We start from the raw sequence: 22,836 nt of genomic DNA on the forward strand, positions 1-22,836 counted from the left end.
TAAAGTCTTGATTGAATAAAGAGACATTCCATGTTCCCAGATGGGGAAAATGAATAAAACTAGGCCAGTTCTTCCTGATTACATGGAGTGGGAAGCAGTAGCCTGTAGTCTTCTCGGTTTGACTTGCCTGAAATGGAACCACTGCATCCTGAGCTGGGGTGAGGTGACTGGAGCCTCAAACCCAAGGCAGAAAAGTAGCAGCTGAGCAGAAAAAAAGAGCCCGTACTTCTGACCACATTTGCCTGAAAATTAGCCTCAACAATAGGCAGCTGGGCTATATGAGAAATTCCAAAATCCTGCTCCTCCCAGAAAATTCCTGTGACCTAGAGCTGAGGAGAACCAGCCTGGCATAAAATGTCTGCATCACTATCATGCCAGAAGTCAATCTCACTTTTGAGTGATTTACATCACATTTTCAACTGTTTATAACATCCTACAATCAGCCAGAGGCTAAGCTAAAGACTTTGATTTCTGATAGATACAACCTAGTTTTAAATGGAAAGATACTTTTGAATGTGGACTGACATTATAATGGGAATCATTTTCATAATCTGATGTCTGTTCTCTGTAAGACCCCATGACTGCAGGGATACACACATAATCAGCTATGAGGACTCCAATAGAAAATCAGTAGTAAAAAATACAGTGGGGCCTTGACTTACAAGTTTAATTCGTTCTGAGACCAAGCTCATTAAGGAGCTCATTAAGGAGCTCGTTAACTCAAATCACTCTGTCAACTCAATGCAAAAAATCGGCTGAGAGACAGTTGGTATCTCAAAAAACTCGTTAGTCAGGACACTCGTAAGTCAAGGCCCCACTGTACTGCATATCACAAATGGAAAAAGCAATCAATTTTACTACATAGAATACACTCTTATGTAAAATGTAAGCTAAAAGTCAAATGATAAGCTGGGGAAAAATTCTGTGACAAGTACAATAGAGCATTAATATATCTATGTTAAAAGAAAAATCTGATGTGCCAATAGAAAAACAGGCAAAGAACATGGTTCAACTGACAGAAGTTATACAACGAATGAATAACATTTAAAAAGCTCAAATTTAATAGCTACTAAAAAAATGCACGATCGGGGCCAGGGAGTGACCGTGGGAGGGTTCCAGAGCATGTCCAGCCCATCTCGCTCAGTCCCAATCGGCTGGACCCCAGCAGCAAGCTAACCTACCGGTCGGAGCATCTGCCCCCTGGTGGTCAGTGCATGTCATAGAGAGTGGTTGAGTGGCCTTAGCATATCATTAGCATATTACCCTTTGATTGGTTGAACAGACGACCAAACACTTAGCATATTAGGCTTTTATTAAGATATATTAGTTGATCAAAGATCTAAATATAAGATCTGAAACAATCTTATATAATAAAAGGCTAATATACAAATTGTACCCTCAGGAGTTTGATCGCTTGCTATGACGTGTACCAGGGGGTGGTGCAGAACATGGTGGATGACCAGCAGTGGCAACGGAGCACTGAGGGAGCGAGGGAAGGAGGAGGTGGAGAGGTGGGGAACCTGATCAGCCCTGATCACTGGCCAGGCCTGGGGACCCTACCCGTGCATGAATTTCATGTACTGGGCCTCTAGCAAATTACATAGAAGAAAAAATAAGTACTACTTATGGACCTTGGTCTTAAAGAACATTTTATGAATTTGAACCCAAAGGCAAGGAAATGCGAAAATAAATAAATGGGGCTATATCAAACTAAAAAGTTTCTGCACAGCAAAAAAAAAAAAAAAGACAACAATGCAAAAAGGCAATCAACTGAATGGAAGACATCTCCAACATGGGCTTAATATCCAAAATATATAAAAAACTTACACAACTCAACACCAAACAAACAATCCAATTATAAAATGGACAGAGGCCCTGTAGTGACACCTCTCCTGAGGAAACATACAAATGACCAACCAACATTTGAAAAGATGTTCAACTTCATTAGCTTTTAGGGAAAAGCAAATCAAAACTACAATGAGATACCACCTCATTCATCTTAGAATAGCTATCATCTACAAGACGGAATAACAGCAGGTGTTGGAGAGGCTGTGGAGAAAAAGGAACCCTCATTCACTGGTGGTGGGAATGTAAACTGGTGCAACCACTAAGGAAAACAGTACGGTGATTTCCTCAAAAAATTAAGAATAGAATTATCATATAACCCAGAAATGCCTCTCTGGGTATCTACTGGAAAATTTTGAAAACATTTATTTGCAAAGATATATGAACTCCTATGTTCGTTGTAGCATTACTCACAGTGGATAAGACACGGAGACAAAGTGCCCTCAAAAGAGGGTTGGATAAAGATGTAGTACATATATACAATGGAATACTACTCAGCTATTAGAACAGTTGAAATACTGCCATTTGTGACAACATGAATGGACCTTGAGAATATTGTACTAAGCGAAATAAGTCAGTCAGAAAAAACTAAGAACCATATGATTTCACTCATATGTGGAATATAAAACTGAAATTCACAGACAGAAACAATAGTATCATGGTTATCAGAGGGAATGGGGTGGAGGAATGGTAAAGGCTAAAGGGGCCAAGTATATGGTGATGGAAAATATGACTTTGAGTGGGGCACACAATATAATATGCAGATCATATATTATAGAAATGCACACGCTTGAAACCTATATAATCCTATCAACCAATGTTATCCCAAAGAATTTAATGTAAAAAATCTGAATAGACATTTTTCCAAAGAAGACATATAGTTGGCCAATAGGTACATGAGAAGATGCTCAGCATCTTCATTACCAGGGAAATGCCCTAGTCAAAATCACAATGAGATATCACTTCATATCTGCTAGAATGGCTATTATCAAAAGGACTAGAAAAAACATTGTTGGCAAGAATGTGGAGAAAAGGGAATCCTTGTGCACTACAATAAACAGTATGGAGGTTTCTCAAAAATTGAAAATAGAACTACCATATGATCCAGCAATTCCACTTCTTTTTATTTATCCAAAGAAAACAAAATTAAGCACATAAATATAGAGGACAGTTGGTGTTTGCCAGAGGCAGAGGGTGGGAGTGGGAGAAATGGATAAACTTTTATTTTTACTTAAACCAGAAAAAATTTAAAAAAATAAAAATGGCATTTTAAAGGACTATTAAATGACATAGGAAATAGTCATATAATACAGTAATTAGAAAACTAGGATACATCAATATCATTTACACTGCTACATGTAAATACAGAGGTAAATAACACTAGCACATTGATGATCTTTGGAGAATGGGCAAAGTGATTTTTCTTTTTTACTGTTGGGAGTACTATAGATGTCTCCCATCCCTCCCTTCACCCCTCCACCTGGCTCTCGCCCCACCCCAGGCCTTCACTGCACTATTGTCTATACCCTTGGGTTATGCATATATACATATAAATTCTTTTGTTAACCTCTTCCTGTCCCCTCCCCACTTCCTGTTAGATCTGTCTGTTCCATGCTTTTATTTTCTTTTTATACCTTCCAATAAAATTCTCTTCTAAGAGTAAATCAGAATAAGAAACTAACATAAAAATTTAAAAGATTCTTATCACAAAAGAGAATTCTATAATAAATATAAGAAAATTTAAAATTACCTGTAATCCTACTATCTACTGCTAACATTTTTTGAATATAGCATATACACATAATATTATTGTAAAGGGGAAAATAAAAGTAAACTCTTTGAGGATTAAAATACATTAAAAAACTTACTTTGTCATCCATTGAATTTTAAGATCTCGTAATGCTTCAGTAAACTCTTCTTTAAAATCTTTCTCTTTTTCTAAATCTTTTTCTTTATCTTTGCTGCCATTCTTAGTCTTTGTTGGTGGAGATATTAGATAGTAATGAACAGGGATTACATCCTATGAGTGTGGAGAGAGAGTTTTAAATTAACATGCGCAATTTTACATATTTTAAAATCACATTTAATAGCTAAATATTACATATCATGGAGTTGTACCACAGTATTCCAGACTCTAATGCAAGCATGTCAAACTTGCGGCCCATGGGCCCCATGCAGCCCACAGTGGATATTTTTACGGCCCAGCCAATAAAACAGTATGTAAGAAACATTTTAATAAAAATTTTGTAACTTAATTTTTATAATATCCTGTTACACATAATTACTAATAACGAACTACAATGTTCGCTAATGATTGATTACTATAATTGTGTTGCATTCATTTCCCTTAAGAGCCTTATGCGCAGGCGCACCCTTTCTCTCCACTAATATCAGCAGCAAATATTTTAGCAGCCGATTGCCACATCATTAGTCTTGGACTGAATTGTTTAGTGTGCGCAACAGGAAATATTTCGCTTTCGGAGAACAAGAAAAATGGGTTTATTTGCATTATGCTTATTAATTTGTGCAGTTATTCAGTGTCTGATAAGTTAATATTCAAGAAAAAAATACTAATTTTTATTAAAATGTTCTATTATTTTGTGTTAAAGATTACTCATTTATTTCAGCCCTTTGTATTCAGCATGTCTCTATCAAAATAAACCTATGTTTCTATGAAAACTGAAGTTTTATTTTCTTGCAGCCCATATAAACTTTCCTTGTTTATCTGGCCTGTGTTAGCCTTTGGGTTTGACACGCTTGCTCTAATGCATCATGTAATAGATAAAAAATTCCAATCTGCGATCAAAGTAATTTTCTCCCCAACTTTAAAGTACCAACGCTTCTACTATCTCCTTTAAACAAGGGAGGTAAGAATAAATTTTTCTCTATATGAATGTATTTGGTATTCTTAGTTTTACTTGATAGACTAATTACAAAAGTATAGTGAGTCTTGCACATATTCTATCTGAGAAGGGGAGAAAATAAGTTAGAACAACAACAAAAAAGATCCTCCTTTTTCTGTAAGTAAATTTAAAGAAAAATGTATTTCTTCATTCAGTTAACAGGACTTATGGAGCCCTTTAAGGTGCCAGTGAATGCTCTGAGTGCTGAAGAACAAAGCAGACAAGGCCCTTTCTTGCCCTCAGGAAGCATATATTCTAGTGGGAGACCAGACAACAAACATATAAGTAAATACATATCAGATTTTCACATGATATGAAGAAAATAAGACTGCTAGGTAAGGTGGGGGAACCACTGTAGACAAAGTGGTTATGGAAGGCCACTACAAAGAGCTGTCATCCAATCTAACTGAACCTAAATGACCTAAAAAAAGAACCTCAAATAAATGAGGAGAGGGAAAGTGTTTGAAGGTAGAAGATGAGCATGTGCAAAAACCAGAGCTTGGTATCTGGGGAGCACAGCTATATGTACTGAGCAAATGGGCAGTGACCATATTAAATAGAGTTGATAAAATGTGGGAGAAAAAAAGGAACATCCAGACTTTATTCTAAGTGCAAGAGGAAGTCTACCAGACGAGTTTTATGCAAGGTGATGAAATGATTAAAGATTTTTGCTTTTTGCTTAATAACTGAATCCTGTATAAATTAAAAGTTTTTGTTTTGGACAATAGAGGGCAAAAGTAGAAAAAAGGAAAAGCAAGTTAGTAAGCAAACCTAGGCATCACAACACTGCCTTGAATGAAAAAAACAGGCTATAAAAGAAAGAAAAACAGAGACAGGACACAGAGATAATCTGAGGTATGGCAGCCCTGAGAATAGCCAGTGTGAAGAAAGAGGGAGAGGTCAACTGAAGACTATAGCTGAGAGGTAATGTAAGATAGGAGAATGAAATAACTGGAAAGCCTGGTGCCAGTGGCTACTGATGAACATGACAAGTCCAGTTTCAGTGGACAGTAAAGGCTGACCAAGAAAGATAAAGAGAAATCAAGTAAGAAGTATGATAGGTCTTTTGAAAAGGTCTTCTTTGTAGAGAGCAGAGAAATGGGGTAATTATATCCAATTACATGTATTTCCATCTATTTTATTAAAGCACATAAGTCTCTACTTATGAAAAGTATTGCATTATCTGGGAAATCTTTTCTTGTATTTACTAGTTCGGTTTTTAGCACAATAACTAGGTGTCCTTAATTGAATCATTATTTACTTATTTTCATTATCCCCATTATTTATTAAGTCAATTTCTCAAATTCTGTCTTCAGGTTCACATTAAAAATAACACTAAATTAAAATAAACTCTTATATGTTTTAATTTTTAAAACTTGTAAAATGAAAAAAAGTTATATTACCAAACAGACTTTTACTGCTGTAATCACAGTCACCAGAAAAAGCTTTAGATAGATTGAGTTAAAAAAATAGTATTGCAAGCCCCCACCTTCCCCCAAATAGGATTTTTAGCTGTAAATACTACATAAATGTGGCCATTTTAAATGTTTCACAATTAAGCTTTATTTTGGGATATAATTATAAGGAACTATTATTATAGTTGTTCTAATAGTATTCCACCATAAAATAATTACTATTTCAATATGACTAATTTTAAGGCCAGAAAACCAATGATGGAAAATAACCATCCATCCATCTCTCTCTTTCTCTCTCTCTCTCCTCACCCCCCCCCCCCCCCCCAAGCCTGCATGTGAAGTGTGAGGTAGGGAAAACAAAGCAGGTATTTTGTTGGGGCTGCCTCCTTCTGGACCCTGCCCCCCCCCCACCCTTTTCTCCTTCTTGAGGTTTATTTTCCTTGGTGGGCACTGCCCTGGGCAAGGCCAAGTTAAAGTGTCTGAAAAAGTTGAGTTGATGATTTAGCACCAAGTTCTTACCCAAACAGATGTTAGTGTCATCTGTATAACAAAGACAACAAACCTAAGGATTGAAGTTATAGATGGCTTCCAACCATTCCTCTCCTATTCTCTCTGAGGTCATGGTTCTGCAGAGGCAGTCCACAGTCACTCTAACCTAACGTGAGCTCCCTTCATTTTCCTTCCTCTTCGCCTGATTAGGGAGACATAAACTTCCAGAGGGGCAGCCTCTGTTGCGAGCCAATTCCTCCTCTGAAGCTCAGAGGAAATGTATTTGTTTTAGTACAGAAGAAAGAAAATAGAACTCAATTTAAAATGAGCAATCCATTAAAGTTAATTTATGATTAACAATAAACTTAACAAAGATCTACAAATAGGAAGAAACCCTTTATCACAACAACCATACACTATCACTAAAAGCACAAAAGAGACAGGGAAAGTTTATGATGAGTGATTTGGGGGGAAGAGAGGGGAGAAGATCAAGATTTTGTAATCAGCCTTTTATATTTTTAAATATATCAAATTATAAATTATAAATGTTAATATATAATCCTATAAAGTATATCAGGACAAGAATGTTTATTACTAAGAATTATGAACATGGTAGTTTTAATTCTTAATCAAAAGAAAAATGAGGTTATTTTTCATTTGCTTTATCACGGTCATCTGTTCTTTTTGACAGTATTTTCACAACTTGCTTCTAAGGACCTAGCATGGGGTCAATTTAATAAAAATGATTCTGTACCAGTAAACCTTGAGAAGTATTATGATTTTAAAACATAGTCAAAAAGAATCTTCAGAGCAGAAATGCTAAAGTGCTCTACTGTGGATACTTAACAGTAAGTTTTTGGGTTTATTTACTATTCTGCTCACAAAGTATTTCAACAGTGTTTGAACTGAACAGTATTGAGAAAGTAAAACATACCCATATAATCAGTAACTAACTATTTTTTGGTCGATAAAACATACCATCATTAAAATTTGGAGTAAAAAACTAATTTCCTTAGTTCTTAAATTATTAACTAACTTCAAAATTGTAATACCTTCACACAACTAATTAGCTATTTTAAAGATTAGTGTATTTCAATGCTATTTATGATCTGTTAAAAGTAACTATATTCTTTCATATTACAATGAGCTTAAAAAAGTGTAACACATTTTAAGTCAAAAGTCACTGAAACCCAAAGAAAAAGTCCACAGAAAAACCTAGTTGGTATTTTTTTCAGGCAATAAGTTAATAATATATTTTGGTATTGTGACTATAAAACTATAATACTAATTATTTTTAAAATCAGAGCTTCCTGTATACTTGCACTGAAGAGAGAAATGGGAAGAGGTAACTCTAGCTGTAAAGTTCTTTATATAAAGCTTTACTAACCATCAAGTAATAATAATAATAAACTTTCTATTCATTTGATAGTTTTCTATTCATATCCTAATCCAAACAAAATCCCACCAAAACTCCCCCAAAACTCAACCAAAATATACAACAGGTAGAAGAAAAAAAATCTTTGCCTTTGTGATATGTATCTTCTATTTTTAATGGGCTCCTAGAATACCATTTCCTCATTCTCTAAAACAGTGGCTGGCAAGCTATTTTCACACTGACCCAAAGATAAACAATCTATAGATAACATGAAATTAGTTTCATCAGTCTGATGAACTGACATTTCCTACTTTATTCTGTTTCTATTTTAATGCTGGTGATGTTTCATTAAATGAATAATATAGCCTACAAATGAATCAAGAATCTCAGTTAAGAAGTACTGGTCAATGGAGAAGCACTTTTTTTTTCTTTAAACCTGGAAAGGTGATTACCAGTAGTGTACTCTGTTTGAACAAAGTATTTATTGTTACATAATAATACGGACATTTCAGAGGTCTTTTTTATAAAGGAATTTAACCTGTTATAAAATGGTGAGCCCATTTCCTATCACTCTGAATTAAGAAATAAAAGGTGTCTTTTGTTCATACCTTAAAGTACTAATTCTCCCACTGCAATGCTTCCAGCTTGAATGGGAAAAATCACTAAATGCTAAAAGATGTCAGCAGGTTTTCACCAGCGAGCTCATTGAATATGTTTCCCTTTCTCTAACGTACACCTGAAGTAGAATTTTTCTTTTTTGAGTTAACTTTGGCTCTAGTAGTCAATCAGAGATTGTCAAGTAAGTTGCAGAAAAGTTGATCAGATTACTTACTAGTTATGGCCTGAAAATCTGCTTATGCTCTTAGTATAAGTTTTAATTTTGGGTCAACAGTCCTTATTTCTGTTCCTGCTTTGTCCATTGCTCTGTTTGTCTCTGCCCTTTAAGAACTAAGAAGATGCAAGAGCAAGGAATCAACTTCACTTGAAAAATCTTAATATTTTTAATCAAATCATCCAATTTAAGAATGTTTTTTAGACTTTAAAAATAATTGTTTGGCCTATATAGCCGAAAAGTTTCATTTCTCTCTACATAAGATTTTAGATATGCAAAATTTAAAATACTATTATTTATCTGTAGTAAGACATAAATAGCATTATTTTTTGCTATATACATATAAAACAGGGGTCCTCTAGCAATTTATGATAGAAAAGTGACTTTAGGAAAGCAGTATGTCAACACTGATAAGCTAAAGGCACTATACTGCAGAACTTAAAGAAAGATTAAGGGAGAGATTGTTTTTAAAGGATTTATAATAGTGACAGAAAAAAAGTTTAACTAATATGCAAATAAGGCTTTAAGACATCTTTTTAAAGAACTGACAATCAGTACCTTTTTAAATTTTCTTTGTCGTTTTGCTGCAGACTGCCCCTGGGAGTTAGAACAACATTCTGTAAGAAAACATGCATCTACACAGGATGGAGACACCACCTCTGTATAATATTCTCCCAGTTTACTTTCCACCTGTATGTGTCACATACTTAGAAGGGTCTTGTCTGTGATCAAGATGGCATGCTTTTAAATAAAGCAACATTGCCACTTTGATTTTTTAAAAATAAAAATGCACTGAAGTGATATTCTTAAGGGTGAGTGTTTTTCAACTTATTTCAAAAATTCAGTAGAGCAAAACCCATTAGTTATCAAAACACTTTTGGAAATATTAAATTTAGCTGATAGTCTACAGAGTCTGATTTTTAAGGACATCACAACAATCACATACACCCATGCTCTCATAGAAAAAGCATCATTCAAGTCAAAGAGAAGTAAAATGAACCTTCCCAACTACCAAAAATCATAAAAAATGCAAAACTACTGAGGGAAGAGTAACTAATAAATAATGTGCTAGGAAATATAATTAACTTATAGTGTTAGTTTTTTGCTCTCAAGAAAATCTACCCTGATAAGTGATAACTACAGTTAATCCCAGATGTTTATAATTTCACAACTGCAGCCAGGAAGTAGTAACTATCTCTGAATTGCTAAAAAGCATACATTTAATAACAATGCTCTTCTGTCATACTCATCACAAGGAAGTGGACACTTCAGAAGAGTTATCTGGGTGTGAACATCATCACTGAAGCCTCACTGTTGAAGCCCCATGGAGGAAGTGGCCACGCTACCCAGGAAATGATGTCTACAAGAAAAGACTACTGGTTCTTAAATCAGTGCATCCATGAATTCCAGTACAATTAGCAACTCATTCACTTCAAATCATACTAAAGAATATATAAATACACAGTATAAACTGAAATGAGACTCAAGAAATGTCAGGGAAAACAACTTTTTCTAAGCACAAAATTCCCAAGTTATGCCTCTATGACAGCAAATAAATGACCTTTGGCTCAATAGTGACAAGAAATAAGTGTGCTTGTTAATATGTATGAGATCTATTCATTTGATAACAGCATTTCTAGATTCCAGCATTAGATAGTAGGCTTAGCTTGTAAGAACTAATTAACGCTAAAGAGAAATACAAAACTTTAAGAATGACAACTTTTACTAGCACTGAGCTAAAATGATATCACAAAAGGTGACAGAGCTATATAAACTTTTCTCATAATAAATGTGTAATGAAAAGATAGAAAAGCTAAGAGTTACTTATTGAACTATAATATTTCTCTAACAACCAGAAAAACGTTTTTAACAAAAAAAAATCCCATAATTTTGAAACTCTAAAATAAAAGGCAATGCCAAAAGAAACACCTTATAATTATCAACATAATCATATAAAATTTGAACAAGAGAAAGGTCTGTACAGTGTGAAAAATATCGTTAATTAGCAATAATTGTTCTGACTAGTTTTTAGAAGCCACCCGTTCATTTAAGCAAAGTTTAAATTAGATGTAAGTTTGACTTAATGGAAAATTCAAGTATATTAGCCATGCAAGGTAGGACAGATTCAGGGCCAGAGTAACTTATACTTGGGAACAAGAATACTAAATATTTTAAAATACAACAGAATATTAATTGATCTCTATTAGTAACTTGGAGCAGGGAAGGGGGGGGGGGGCGTGGAAACTATACATATTCTGGCCAGGGAGATCTTCTCTTTTACCCATTCTGAAATGTGGAATTAATCCCCATCTTTAAAGAAAGGGAAATTTTAGAATAGGTAACTTCAGTGTAAAAAACAAAACAAAACTAGTACTTACCGCTTTCTTTCCAAGTTCAGTCTTTGACAATGTTAAGGATCCTGAAAGGTAGCATCCAGGTCCTGCCCCTTTAGGTATTCTAACAAGAAGATTCAAAAGAGAGAGAGAAAAAGAGAACATTTCACAAAGATAATTAGGAGTGGGGGAAAAGGGGACAAAATCATTACATTCTGAAATAATTTCCATAGCTAAGATTTCAAAAATCAAAGGGACAAATAACCTTAGTATAAAATGGTAAATCACAACATACTATTTTACTAAGGTAATGAACTAACATTAATAGAATATAGTGTGCAAGGTGGGCATTAAGTATAAGCAACGACCTCACTTACTTGTCATCAGGTAAGGAAGTAACAAAGAATGGCTGGTTATATTTGGGTGGTAGTGTCAAATTACTCGATTTCTTCTTTCCTAGAAGTGCAAGGCTATGATTTTCATGAATATCTAAGCTCAAGGTATTAGACAACCTATGAGAAACAATAAATGGAAGATCTTTAAGACGTTCCAAATCACTGATCTGCTCATGACGAATCTGTAGACGAATTGTATAATCTCCTTTCTCCAATTTCATCGAATACTAAAAAAAGAAAAACAACATTTAGAAAAAGTAAAGTTTAGCCAAGTAAACAGAAATTATAGAAAGAGGATAAATAGGAACAGTTCCAACTTAGAGTGCTTAACAGCAGATGAGGTACAGCACAAGTTACTACATACACCTTTACATACGCAAAAAATCTCAATCTTGCACGTGAGCAAGCAGGACCAGGGACATGAGTGAAATGTGCAAGGTCACATATAGAGTAAAGGACAAGGGAGCTGACGGCAGGTCTGACTCCCAAGCCCTCATTCTTCCAACTACAGGTTACTCTCATAGTCTCAGCTACATCAGACTATTCCAGGCTGAGAAAAGCTATTATTTTCTAGTTCATGGTTACTCAAGAATTTATAAAACAACACGCAAAATTAGCAAAATTGAGATGCCATATAATACCTAAGACACATACACACACATGTGTATACATATGACTGGTAATCTTTCTATTATAACTAAAATGCCCCATCCCTTTATTGCTGATAGACGCAGCAATCAGAGATTAAGGAATAAAATTTACTATGCTCCACCTAGTTAACCTGTATTCTGATGAGATTTTAAAAGCAACCAAAGTAATGGCTCTGCAACAATCCAGTCTGTACTGGGAGAGATATGACTGGGGCTTGCTTTGAGAACAAAAGGAAATCATTCCTTGAATGACTAACAAAAAAACCCACCTGCATAAGTTACTGTCATTATTTAGTATAAAATTATAAATGTTAGAGGATTTACCTTATTTCCTTGTAGAAATATTTCAATCAGGGATAAAATTTCTTTAATTTATGATTAAAAGGTTTTTTTCTTCAATACAATAGTGCAAGCAGAGTGCTAGGCATACAGAAAGTGCTCAATACACAGCTGTCTAATGAAAAGATAAATTTGAAAGTTCTAGGACTGCTATAGCACTCTTTATCCAGCTAAAATCTAAGATCATTTCCAGGTGCTCACTTACTAGTATATCAGAAGATTTGCCTTTAACCTTCAGATGGGTGGAAGCAGTGGGTAGAAAGCAGAAAAAAAAAACACACAAAAAAAACTATGCTGGCCAGTAGTGCCTATGTCATCCTTGCCTTCCTCTACCCCCAAACTTAATCAGCTAAACTACACAGCTGAAAGATAGTCCCATTCTGTTCTCCAACAGACAACTGAGCTTCAAAAATACACAACACAAATATTACCATAACGAGAAATCAGGAATTTGTTAATTTTAAAACCACTGCAAATTTCATACCTGATGTGGATAGGCATCGCCTGAACCCATCTGTCTTTTATTCTGGTCAAAGATGATCCACAGTTGGCTGTCAAACTCTGATTCATATAATAATTCACAAAGTAGTGGGCAGCTTGGAGTTACTTCCCCACTTTTGGGCTATAAAAATAAAGAATTATTACTTGACATGGTTCACATGATTTCTAATGAAGATCTGTAATACTGTTACTGATGAGACTTTTACAACAAAAGTATTAAATTTTTTTCTTGTGATAGCCAATTTTTTAAATGTAGAACATCCGGTATTTTGGCACTAATAACAGGTACTTCTCTTTTAAAAATACAAACCTAGCCATTTGTATTAATAAATTAACATATATTTTCTTTATAAAACTGAAATTTTATATTCACTAAAATCAATCTCCCAATTCAAATATTATGTTTCAATAAGAGTTTTACTGAAATCTATGGATCCTACATAAACTCTTTTATCCAACATTTGTACAGGCCTCAAATACCCTTACCACTCATTCAACCTAGGAATTATTCTAATGTCTCACTGCTCCAAAGCCTGCTTCACAGAAAGCAAACAGGCCACCTACTACCATACTCTGAAGGCATCTGGCATTGATGAGACACCTAACCACTAGACAGGTAAAACTGTCCAGGTACCACTGAATAGATTCAGTGATTACAAAAACTAAGGCTCAAAGGCCAGGTCCCCACAAACTAGAATTTGTGACTTCAGACTTGAATGGTACTTAGATTATTACAAATCATAATTTCCCTAAGAATAATTCCAAATTAAGCACTGTTAATTACTTGATTCTATTTCATATTTACATAGACTAAATTTATCATCCTCCTGTTTTAAATTCTGATTCATTAACAAAACACAAAAGTGCACTGTAAAAGTCTACTTTATTATAAAGATACTTACTTGATGAAAGTTATAGGTAAGGATCATTTCATAAAGTTGACGATTATTTGGCAAAACATCTCTTGATCCTAAAGGTTTTGTTTTTGCACTCAGTGGGCTGTAATTAGACAATAAATAATTATTTGATTCAAGAATTCATTTAATGAGACAAAACTATAATCAACAAAATCAATAACATATTACAAATACACATTCCTAAATACTACCCTTTTCAGTATACTTTATAGTATTTTAATCAATAACTTACCTAATTCTTTATTGACTGAGCCATAGCAATACATATTATAAGTTTTGCAACATTATAAAGATAATCTTTTCACAATAAAAACATTTTCAAATGACAACTAATAGTCCTTAGTATAATCAGATCCCAATGTTAGGTGCTAGAATGGCAATCACTAACAGTGTTGAAGAACAGGTTTTGACTGCAGGTGGTGCTCACTCCTCACAGGATAGGTCCTGCTGGGTGCACTGAAAATTTTACATACATGCTATACAATGCTAGAAGCTACTGCTGGGGTTGCCTCAGAGACCTGCCAGGATTGAGGCTAGAGTGTCATAAACTGAATTTTCATTTCCAACATTCAGATGGATTTAAGAAAATTACTATCTCTTCAAAGAGTGTAAGATCCTCCTGCCCCCCACCACATTAATATTCAACATCCTTAGCCCTAAAACATTTAATGATACCGTAGTGTTTGGACCCAGCTCTTCAAAGTTATGCAGGGAGCCAGATCTTCATATTTCAAGGAGGACTGAACATCAAAACGGTTGATTCCTTCTGATGCATGCTATGAAGGATATTTATCAAATTAGTTTCTCAAACTTCACTGAAAATAAACTCTATTTTATAACAATATTAAGACCTAAAATAAATGTCTAATGCAAAGTTGGTAAGCACCCATAAACAGGACTACTTTTAAATTACCTGTGTTTATTTTAAGAACTACTGGTAATGTCCCCAATGAAGTATAAATTCAACCAGTGAGATTATTTTTCAATAACACAAACAGCTGACTTTAAAAATAATGAAAATGTGGAACTCACAATGTTTAACTGAGGAGCGGTACACACTATCCCATGGAAAGAAATGGTGTAATCAATATTGACATCACTAAGACTAGCCCACCAACGGGCAATGCAGAATTCAATTGCTTTCCCACTCTGCAAAGAAAAATAATTACAAATGTATAAATAATCTCAGATAATGTCAGAACTACATATGCTCAATGTTCTCATTTTATTTCAAATTATAGAATATAAATGGTAGATGTTTCAAAGCAATTCTATGCCTTCAAACTTTTCCTACTTGTAAAGCAAGAGAACACAATAACTTTTAACTGTGCTTGGAGTTATGGAAATTACAGTTGCAGGGGTATAGTGCAGGCATTTAAATACATAGTTATTTACTCATAATCCTACACTGCTTGTCATAAAAGATCTGAGGCAGCTTTTGAAAACATATACAATAAAATAATGGTGAAAACAAACTGGAATAAAAACCTAGGACCAAAGGAAAAACAATGATAGGAGAAAGGGTATTACAGCTTTATAAGGCATATTCAATAGCCACAGATGAATTTCAGGCTCCAAGCTGCCTGACAACCAAAACAAAATGAAATTATGATTACTTACATTTTCCCCCCTATTAAAATAATGAAAAACAAAAACTTCCCAGTGCTGAGTTTTAAATTACGTTTTCTAAGAAATCAGTACATTAAAAAGTTTAAAGATGAATCATGACACTGATACATACATGAACACAAGTGAAAGCAATCAGAAAAGTAAGATATAGGCAAGATCATATGACCAACTACGGAGCAGGTTCAAGACAGAACGTCAGTACATTCACCTTCAATGGAGGAAGGTCTAGTCCAGTGATGGCGAACCTTTTGAGCTCGGCGTGTCAGCATTTTGAAAAACACTAACTTAACTCTGGTACCGTGTCACATATAGAAATATTTTGATATTTGCAACCATAGTAAAACAAAGACTTATATTTTTGATATTTATTTTATATATTTAAATGCCATTTAACAAAGAAAAATCAACCAAAAAAATGAGTTCGCGTGTCACCTCTGACACGCGTGTCATAGGTTCGCCATCACTGGTCTAGTCATTATTTCTAACACTATGGGTAAGAATGAAGACCTGCCATATTTGAAGTAGTTTCTGTAAGAAGCAGTAGCAGTTTCACCTAGAAAGCAAATTAACCTCATGGATAGTAATAAAATAACTTAAGTGATGCATAGAACCGTCTTAAGGAAATAATCTACAGTGGGATAAAGACACACTATCAGTCAGGGTCCCAATGCAAGGCAAGAGTATCTGTCATACCAGCACTTTCTTTGACTAAATTATTTAAGAGTTAAAAAGAGATTAATTAATATTTACCTCAGACTCGATCTCAAGTATCCAAATTAGATTACTTCTCTTCCTACTTCATTTATTTGGCATTAACAAAATAAAGAGCCCAAAAAAACTCTGAATATAAACTATAAATTCAAATTCAAATACTTATCCACACCGAAAGGGAAGAGAAATTATTTCAGGATTTCGAACTATTAATTAAAACTTACTAAGACAGGAAAAGCTTCAGTCAGTGTTCCTTTTTCTGGAAGGGAACAAAACTTATAGAATTCATGGCTTCGATATGCTCTTTGCTTCACAAGTTGTACTGCATGAAGAACAAACTTGGCCAACACCTCAGTAGAACAAGAACACACTGTAACTTCTAAAATAAAAAAGAAGCAAAATTTTATACTGGTAAGATTCAAAATGGACATAAAATGATTTTAAGAATGCCCACTTATTAGGAAATAATATATCAATAATCAAATTATATATTCAAATGAAATTTGCATATTTTCTTAAAAACAAAGACTCAATAGAGTATTAATAAAGCTGAAAGGGCAGAAGATTCAGCTATGGAAAATAAATAAATCAGGATTAAAATAAACAACCACTATGCTGCAAATACCAGGAAACAGCAAGCTTTCCATAGGTGGACACACAATTATTCTAATCAGGCACCTTTTAAAATTCCTCTCCCCTCTGGTAAGCTCAACCTTTCCTCCTCTTTTAGTAGAAAGCCAAGTAATTCCTGATAGAGGATTTTAATTTTAGAAACCTCTATTTTGTCATCATGCTTAAATTCCATTAGTATCTATTCAACTTCATTAATATTTTTTCCTAGTCTCTCCCTCTTGGCTTATTTGTATTCTATTTGCTTCTAGAAGGGATAATGTCAGAACTACATATGCTCAGCTTTATTCCGAGGCAGAGGTGGAGGTAAGCCCAAATCACTGTGAAGCAGCTTATCTACTGAATATCCACTCCAATACAGGAAACTAAGCAGGGCTTAATTCTCTGGTTCACAAGGTCAAGTTGGCACAGAGCTCTGTGAACCTAATCAATTGCTAATAATACAAAACCTGATGTTATTAACAGTAAGTTTTATTTAAAATAGGAATCATCTGTAGTACTTTTTTTTCTTTTTGACACCCCCTAGCCCAGTGGCCGGCAAATTGTGGCTCGCGAGCCACATGCGGCTCTTTGGCCCCTTGAGTGTGGCTCTTCCACAAAATACCAACTTCTGCGCATGGGCCACGAAGTTTCAATCGCACTGTACGTGCGCGCCCACATGTGGTATTTTGTGGAAGAGCCACACTCAAGGGGCCAAACAGCCACATGTGGCTCGCAAGCCCCAGTTTGCCGACCACTGCCCTAGCCCTAGCCCCAGCCCCATCCCTGCCTGAGATCAAATTGACAAATAACATTAAGTTTAAGGCATGCAACCTGAGGATTTGATGTACTTAAACACTATGAAATGTTTACCACAATAAGGTTAGTTAACACACAATACAGTTACCAATTTTCTCGGTAGTAAGAACATTTAAAATCTGCTCTCTTAGCAAACTTCAAGTATACAATTCAGTATTGTTAACTACAGTCACCATTAAATCTCTTGAATTTATTCATGGCTGAAAGTTTGTACCTTCAGCCAACATCTCCCCATTTCCTCCACCCTCTGGAGTACATTTCTAATCTGAGACGGTTAAATGCTCTGATCTCTTTCCGTTCTGAATCATCTGATAACTTTTTATTTTAAAAACACACACAACACAACTAATTATTTTCAACACCAGCCTAAACAAGTCACAATTAGGGCATTATAATTACTAACATCTACCATCAAAAAGATTTCAGAATCAGTATTACCTGTAGATTTTTATTCTTTAAAATGATTAGTGTACATTTCATCAGAGCCTAACGTTATATATCTGCAAGGGGCTCTGTGTACACGCATGGCAGCCAGAGTCGTTCAACAATGCAACTCTTACTCCAATCACTAACAGGTAAGGCATTATGCTAAACTAAGTTAGAATCTTGAATATTAAAACATTAAGATGGCCTAGATGATCTGATGTATGAGCCAATGATAAATAGTAACAGATCTTTAAAAAGTTTAAAATCTACTAGTAAATCTAGAGTGCCAGATATACACTGAGTGGCCAGATTATTATGACCGGCCAGATTATCACGACCACCCCATCAGTACTTCGTTGGGCCACCTTTTGCCTTCAATACTATAGCAATTCTTCTTGGCATTGACTTCGCTAGATGTTGAAAGGTAATGCGAGGAATCTGACACCATGCCTGATGAATAGCACTGTCCAATTCTGTGAGATTTGATGGTTGTGGAACCAGCTGCCTGATGGCTCTTTTAACTTCGTCCCACAAATGCTCAATTGGATTGAGATCTGATGATTGTGGGGGCCACCTACGCCAGGTAAAGTCTCCCTCATGTTCTTGAAACCACTGCTGCACAATACGAGCACCGTGGCATGGCGCATTGTCTTGTTGGAAGAAGCCATCTCCATTGGGATACGCCATCAAGATGATAGGATGAACTTGATCAGCAACGATACTGATACTTAGATATGTTGTGCTATTCAGACGTTTATAATGATCTGGCCCTCTTAGTAACTTCAGCGGGAAATTATAGCTAATTTGCCTACAAACGTCAGGTGGTCATAATAATCTGGCCACTCAGTGTATATTGTTATGAGGAAAATATGCATTACAAATACATGAACTTTATATAGTCATAATCATAAAAGAGATAGAATGTACAAAAAGATAAGTGCTCAAGATAGACTTTAGTTTTACTTACCAGCCCATGTTGCACCCTCAGGAACCTCAATAAAATGCCTTCGAATTTGACCAGGTTTAAAATGTACATCTGTAAAGGCTAGATCATAGTGTGAGGATTCATTTACTCTGAAAATTAATATAAATTATTGATTAAATGTGATACTCTCATAAAAAAAGGCTTTATATTAATTATAAGCCCACTAGTACTCTAGATTTTAATAGTTCATTAGAAATTAATACTTAAAGGCTGGTTACGAAACAGTGCGCATAATACAATCTCATTTTTGCAACATATTAGCAGAGATAAACTCTGGCTAGGCCAGTATAAATGATTTTTCTACTTTTTACCTGTCTGCTTTATAATCTATAAGATACACATACACACACACACACACACACACACACACACTAAGCAAGTTCACTTTTTACACTAAAGAAATTGTGCTTCATTCACAGAATTTTTCCAATTATCAGAATTTGGGCTCTTAGAGAGCTCTAAATATTACAACCAAAGGTAATTTTTCATGTCATTGGTACTGATTGTAGCTCTAAGACTACTATTAAATAAACCCCCTTTTGTAGTTTCAAAATGTTTACAAAGCATAATGACACAGTAAAGAAAAAATCTACTTTCATAACATTTTTGTAAGAAGTCAATGAAGCATAAAGGTCTAATGTATATTACCCACTATGAAAACCTAAAGTACACACTAAGGACAAATTCTAGTCAGTGTGACAAAAATTTAATGATAGCCTACTATATATAAGGCACTGTTATTAGGAGTCCTTTGCCACAAACAATCTAGAGGGGACAGAAAAACCACCTGAGACATTTAATGCAACACGTTCTTGGTAGACAGGAAGTGTTAGAAGAGATTTGGTTGAGGACACATTTGTAATACCTTAACTAATAAAAAAAAAAAAAAAAAAAAAAAAAAAAAAAAAAAAAAAAGAAGAGATTTGGTCCATGCAAAGGGACCAGGGAAAGCTTCCTGAAGGAGATAATGTCTCAGCTGATGCCTGAATCTTATACATTACTTTATCTAGGCTCCTGCTGGACTTCTAGAAAACATTAGGTTGAGAACTTAGCTGTCCTGGAATTTTCCATGTGTACGTCACTTTTTACCTCCTCAATTCCATGCTATGTTTCCTATAGGCTGAGACTATTACACATTTAATATTTACAAGGTAACTAATACTATATAAAAACTGTTAACTTAGAACTTTCTACTGTTTCCAATACTCACATAATCTCAATCCTGTCCTTATTCTACTCAACAATTTGTTTTATATAAATACTGTAAAATGGGCTCCATATTGAACATGTAAGATACAGTTCCTGTGTTTTTTTCAGTGGGCTCACAGTCAAATGGGTAAGTGGGTAAATTAAATAAAAAAATGACAATATATTCGCTGAAGTCTGTGTTACAGGCATGTAAAAAGCATTAGGAAGCAGCAAGAAGGGCCTCCCTTCCCCTGGGGATGACCAGGAACACGCTTGGTGGTTGAGACAGGAAACCGAAGCACAGAAATCAACCCAGTCCCGAGGAAGCCCGGAGTGTCAGCATCTGTAACCTCATGGAATATGGTGAATGTAAAGATGACAGGAAACACTGGTTTATAAAGGATCCTTGTTTGCTATTTTAAGGAGCACAACTTGGTCCTTGAACATGCCACTGATATATTTAAATGGGAAGCAAAATGATCAGCCTTGAATTCCTTGGCTTCAGGTGGACGACAAGATGAAAAGCGAAGAGTCTGGAAATAGCAGGTGACTGGAAAAGTGGAAGAACCAGGAGAAAATAGTAATCCCAGAAACAAGGGGATCAAAATGGAGTGGGACCAGAAGAGGATGAAGTCATATATTAATATTGCAGAGGGATTGGGCAAGATGAAGACTAAGAGGTCCTCTGAATCGGGCATCCTGGTGGAAGGCAGTTTCAATGCAGAGACACAGAACAGATGTCATCACTTATTCTCACAGTGAACAAGGAATAACATGGTTGACTATGTGCCACTTGAACTTTGAGCAAGGAGCAGAACTAAAGCCTGGTTATCTAGTTCTTGCCTATTAACCCTTTAGAAGTTCACATTGTTGTCATAAGTAACCATTAAAAAAATTTGTTGACCCTTGAACAACATGGGGATTAAGGGCGTTGACCCTGTAAGCAGCCAAAAATCCATGTATAATTTTTGATTCCCCCAAAACTTAGTTGTCCCTCAGTAGCCACAGGGGATTGGTTCCAGGACAACCCATGGGTACCAAAATCTGCAGATGCTTAAGCCTCTGTATAAAATGGTGTAGATTAGAGCAGAGTCAGCCTCCCACACCTGTGGACTCCCAACTACGAATCAAAAACAGTGTAAGTACAGGCATTTATTGAAAAAATTCACAAGTAAGTGAACGCACACAGTTAAAACTGTGTTGTTCAAGGGTCAGTTGTTACTGTACGGGTAACATGTTACTTACTTTGATGCTATAACTGCGGTGACTGGAACTCTGAACAGAGGACCTGCATTAGGGGATGCTATATCATAGCCACATACCTAAAAAACAGCATGTTAACGTTTCGATATCCATAAATTAAATTAAACAAAGAAAAAAAGGAAAAAGTGTAATCTACTCATAGAATAAATTAATCTAATATGAAAATTTAAAGGTCTTAAGCACAAGTTGATTAATTTTCTGCTGTCAGGTCACATGATTAATGGCAAATAGCCTAAATAAATACATGCAGGACAACCCTTGTCTAATTCACACTAATGGGGAAAAGGAATACCACCTAAAGTACTTTTAAACATTTTAAAAGTAAAGAAAGTTTAAAATAAATGAAGTTACACCAATACCTCTGTATAATGTAATCCTTCTCTTAAGCCCCGGGGATCCACACGTATGTTTATATGTCTACATTGATTCATGAGTTCCAAATGGCTAGGACACTGAACCCAAGATGAGTTTGAAGTTAAAGCTAAATGAAGCTGAAGGGATATTTTTTCAGAGTTTTCTGGATTAAAGAAAAACAAAAATTAAAGATTAGTACTTTCTCTTTCATTTAAAAAGTTCAATCTTCTCAAAAAAATTTAGCAAATTTGTAAAAGGCACTAGGCAAAACACAGCTTAAATAAAAATCACAGAATCTTCCTCAAGCTTTAGTTCACTTATAATCTATTCACACATTCACTCAACACTGCTACAGCCTTAAATTAATATAAGGAGTTTGGGTGGATATTTTTCATTACTGCATGTGGAAATGATATTTGATCAACATGAAGACTGTCAAATATACAGTGAGGACTCTTTTGTTTACCTCATTGAGCAGAGGCACTCTTGGCTGCTTCCACTTCCTACTCTGCCTTATACCCAAGTAGCAAAAGTGGAAAAGAAAAGGTATTTGATCATTTATCCACAATTTAATAAAAAACATAGGTCACTGAAGACCCATTTTGCGTATTTTCCTGGGTAGTCAGAATGCTAACTGAATTGCCATAGTATTGGAATCCCTAAGTGCCATCATTTTTTCTCTAAAATCTATAATATTTAAAATAATACACTGCCCCTGGCTGTGTGGCTCAACTGGTTGGAGCGTCAGTCGTCCCATACACCAAAAGGTTGCGGGTTTGATCCCTGATCAGGGCACATTGTTAGGTTACAGGTTTGATTGCTAATCCGGCATGTACAGGAGGCAACTGTTTGATGTTT

The 22,836-nt window shown here is 35.1% G+C and overlaps 1 protein-coding gene across 6 annotated transcripts in view; it reads right to left on the bottom strand.

The window, feature by feature from the left end:
• TPP2 (tripeptidyl peptidase 2) overlaps positions 1 to 22,836 on the bottom strand; it is an 87,046-nt gene that overhangs the window by 8,739 nt on the left and 55,471 nt on the right. For 4 of the 6 annotated variants that reach the window (XM_036297643.1, XM_036297641.1, XM_036297644.1 and 1 more), the window contains exons 14-25: positions 21,984 to 22,141; positions 21,607 to 21,683; positions 19,156 to 19,262; positions 16,559 to 16,713; positions 15,027 to 15,143; positions 14,670 to 14,770; positions 13,980 to 14,076; positions 13,061 to 13,198; positions 11,570 to 11,814; positions 11,238 to 11,316; positions 9,418 to 9,456; positions 3,714 to 3,865 (exon numbers count right to left, since the gene is read on the bottom strand). In XM_036297643.1, the coding sequence (XP_036153536.1) occupies positions 3,714 to 3,865; positions 9,418 to 9,456; positions 11,238 to 11,316; positions 11,570 to 11,814; positions 13,061 to 13,198; positions 13,980 to 14,076; positions 14,670 to 14,770; positions 15,027 to 15,143; positions 16,559 to 16,713; positions 19,156 to 19,262; positions 21,607 to 21,683; positions 21,984 to 22,141 (1,465 nt within the window). Of the gene's footprint in view, positions 1 to 3,713; positions 3,866 to 8,897; positions 8,976 to 9,417; positions 9,457 to 11,237; positions 11,317 to 11,569; positions 11,815 to 13,060; positions 13,199 to 13,979; positions 14,077 to 14,669; positions 14,771 to 15,026; positions 15,144 to 16,558; positions 16,714 to 19,155; positions 19,263 to 21,606; positions 21,684 to 21,983; positions 22,142 to 22,836 lie in introns of those variants that run through there. The other 2 variants (XM_036297646.1, XM_036297642.1) reach the window with 2 other exon arrangements.

This window comes from Myotis myotis, unplaced genomic scaffold (assembly GCF_014108235.1).
Source record: "Myotis myotis isolate mMyoMyo1 unplaced genomic scaffold, mMyoMyo1.p scaffold_m19_p_3, whole genome shotgun sequence".
Classification (NCBI taxonomy): domain Eukaryota; kingdom Metazoa; phylum Chordata; class Mammalia; order Chiroptera; family Vespertilionidae; genus Myotis; species Myotis myotis.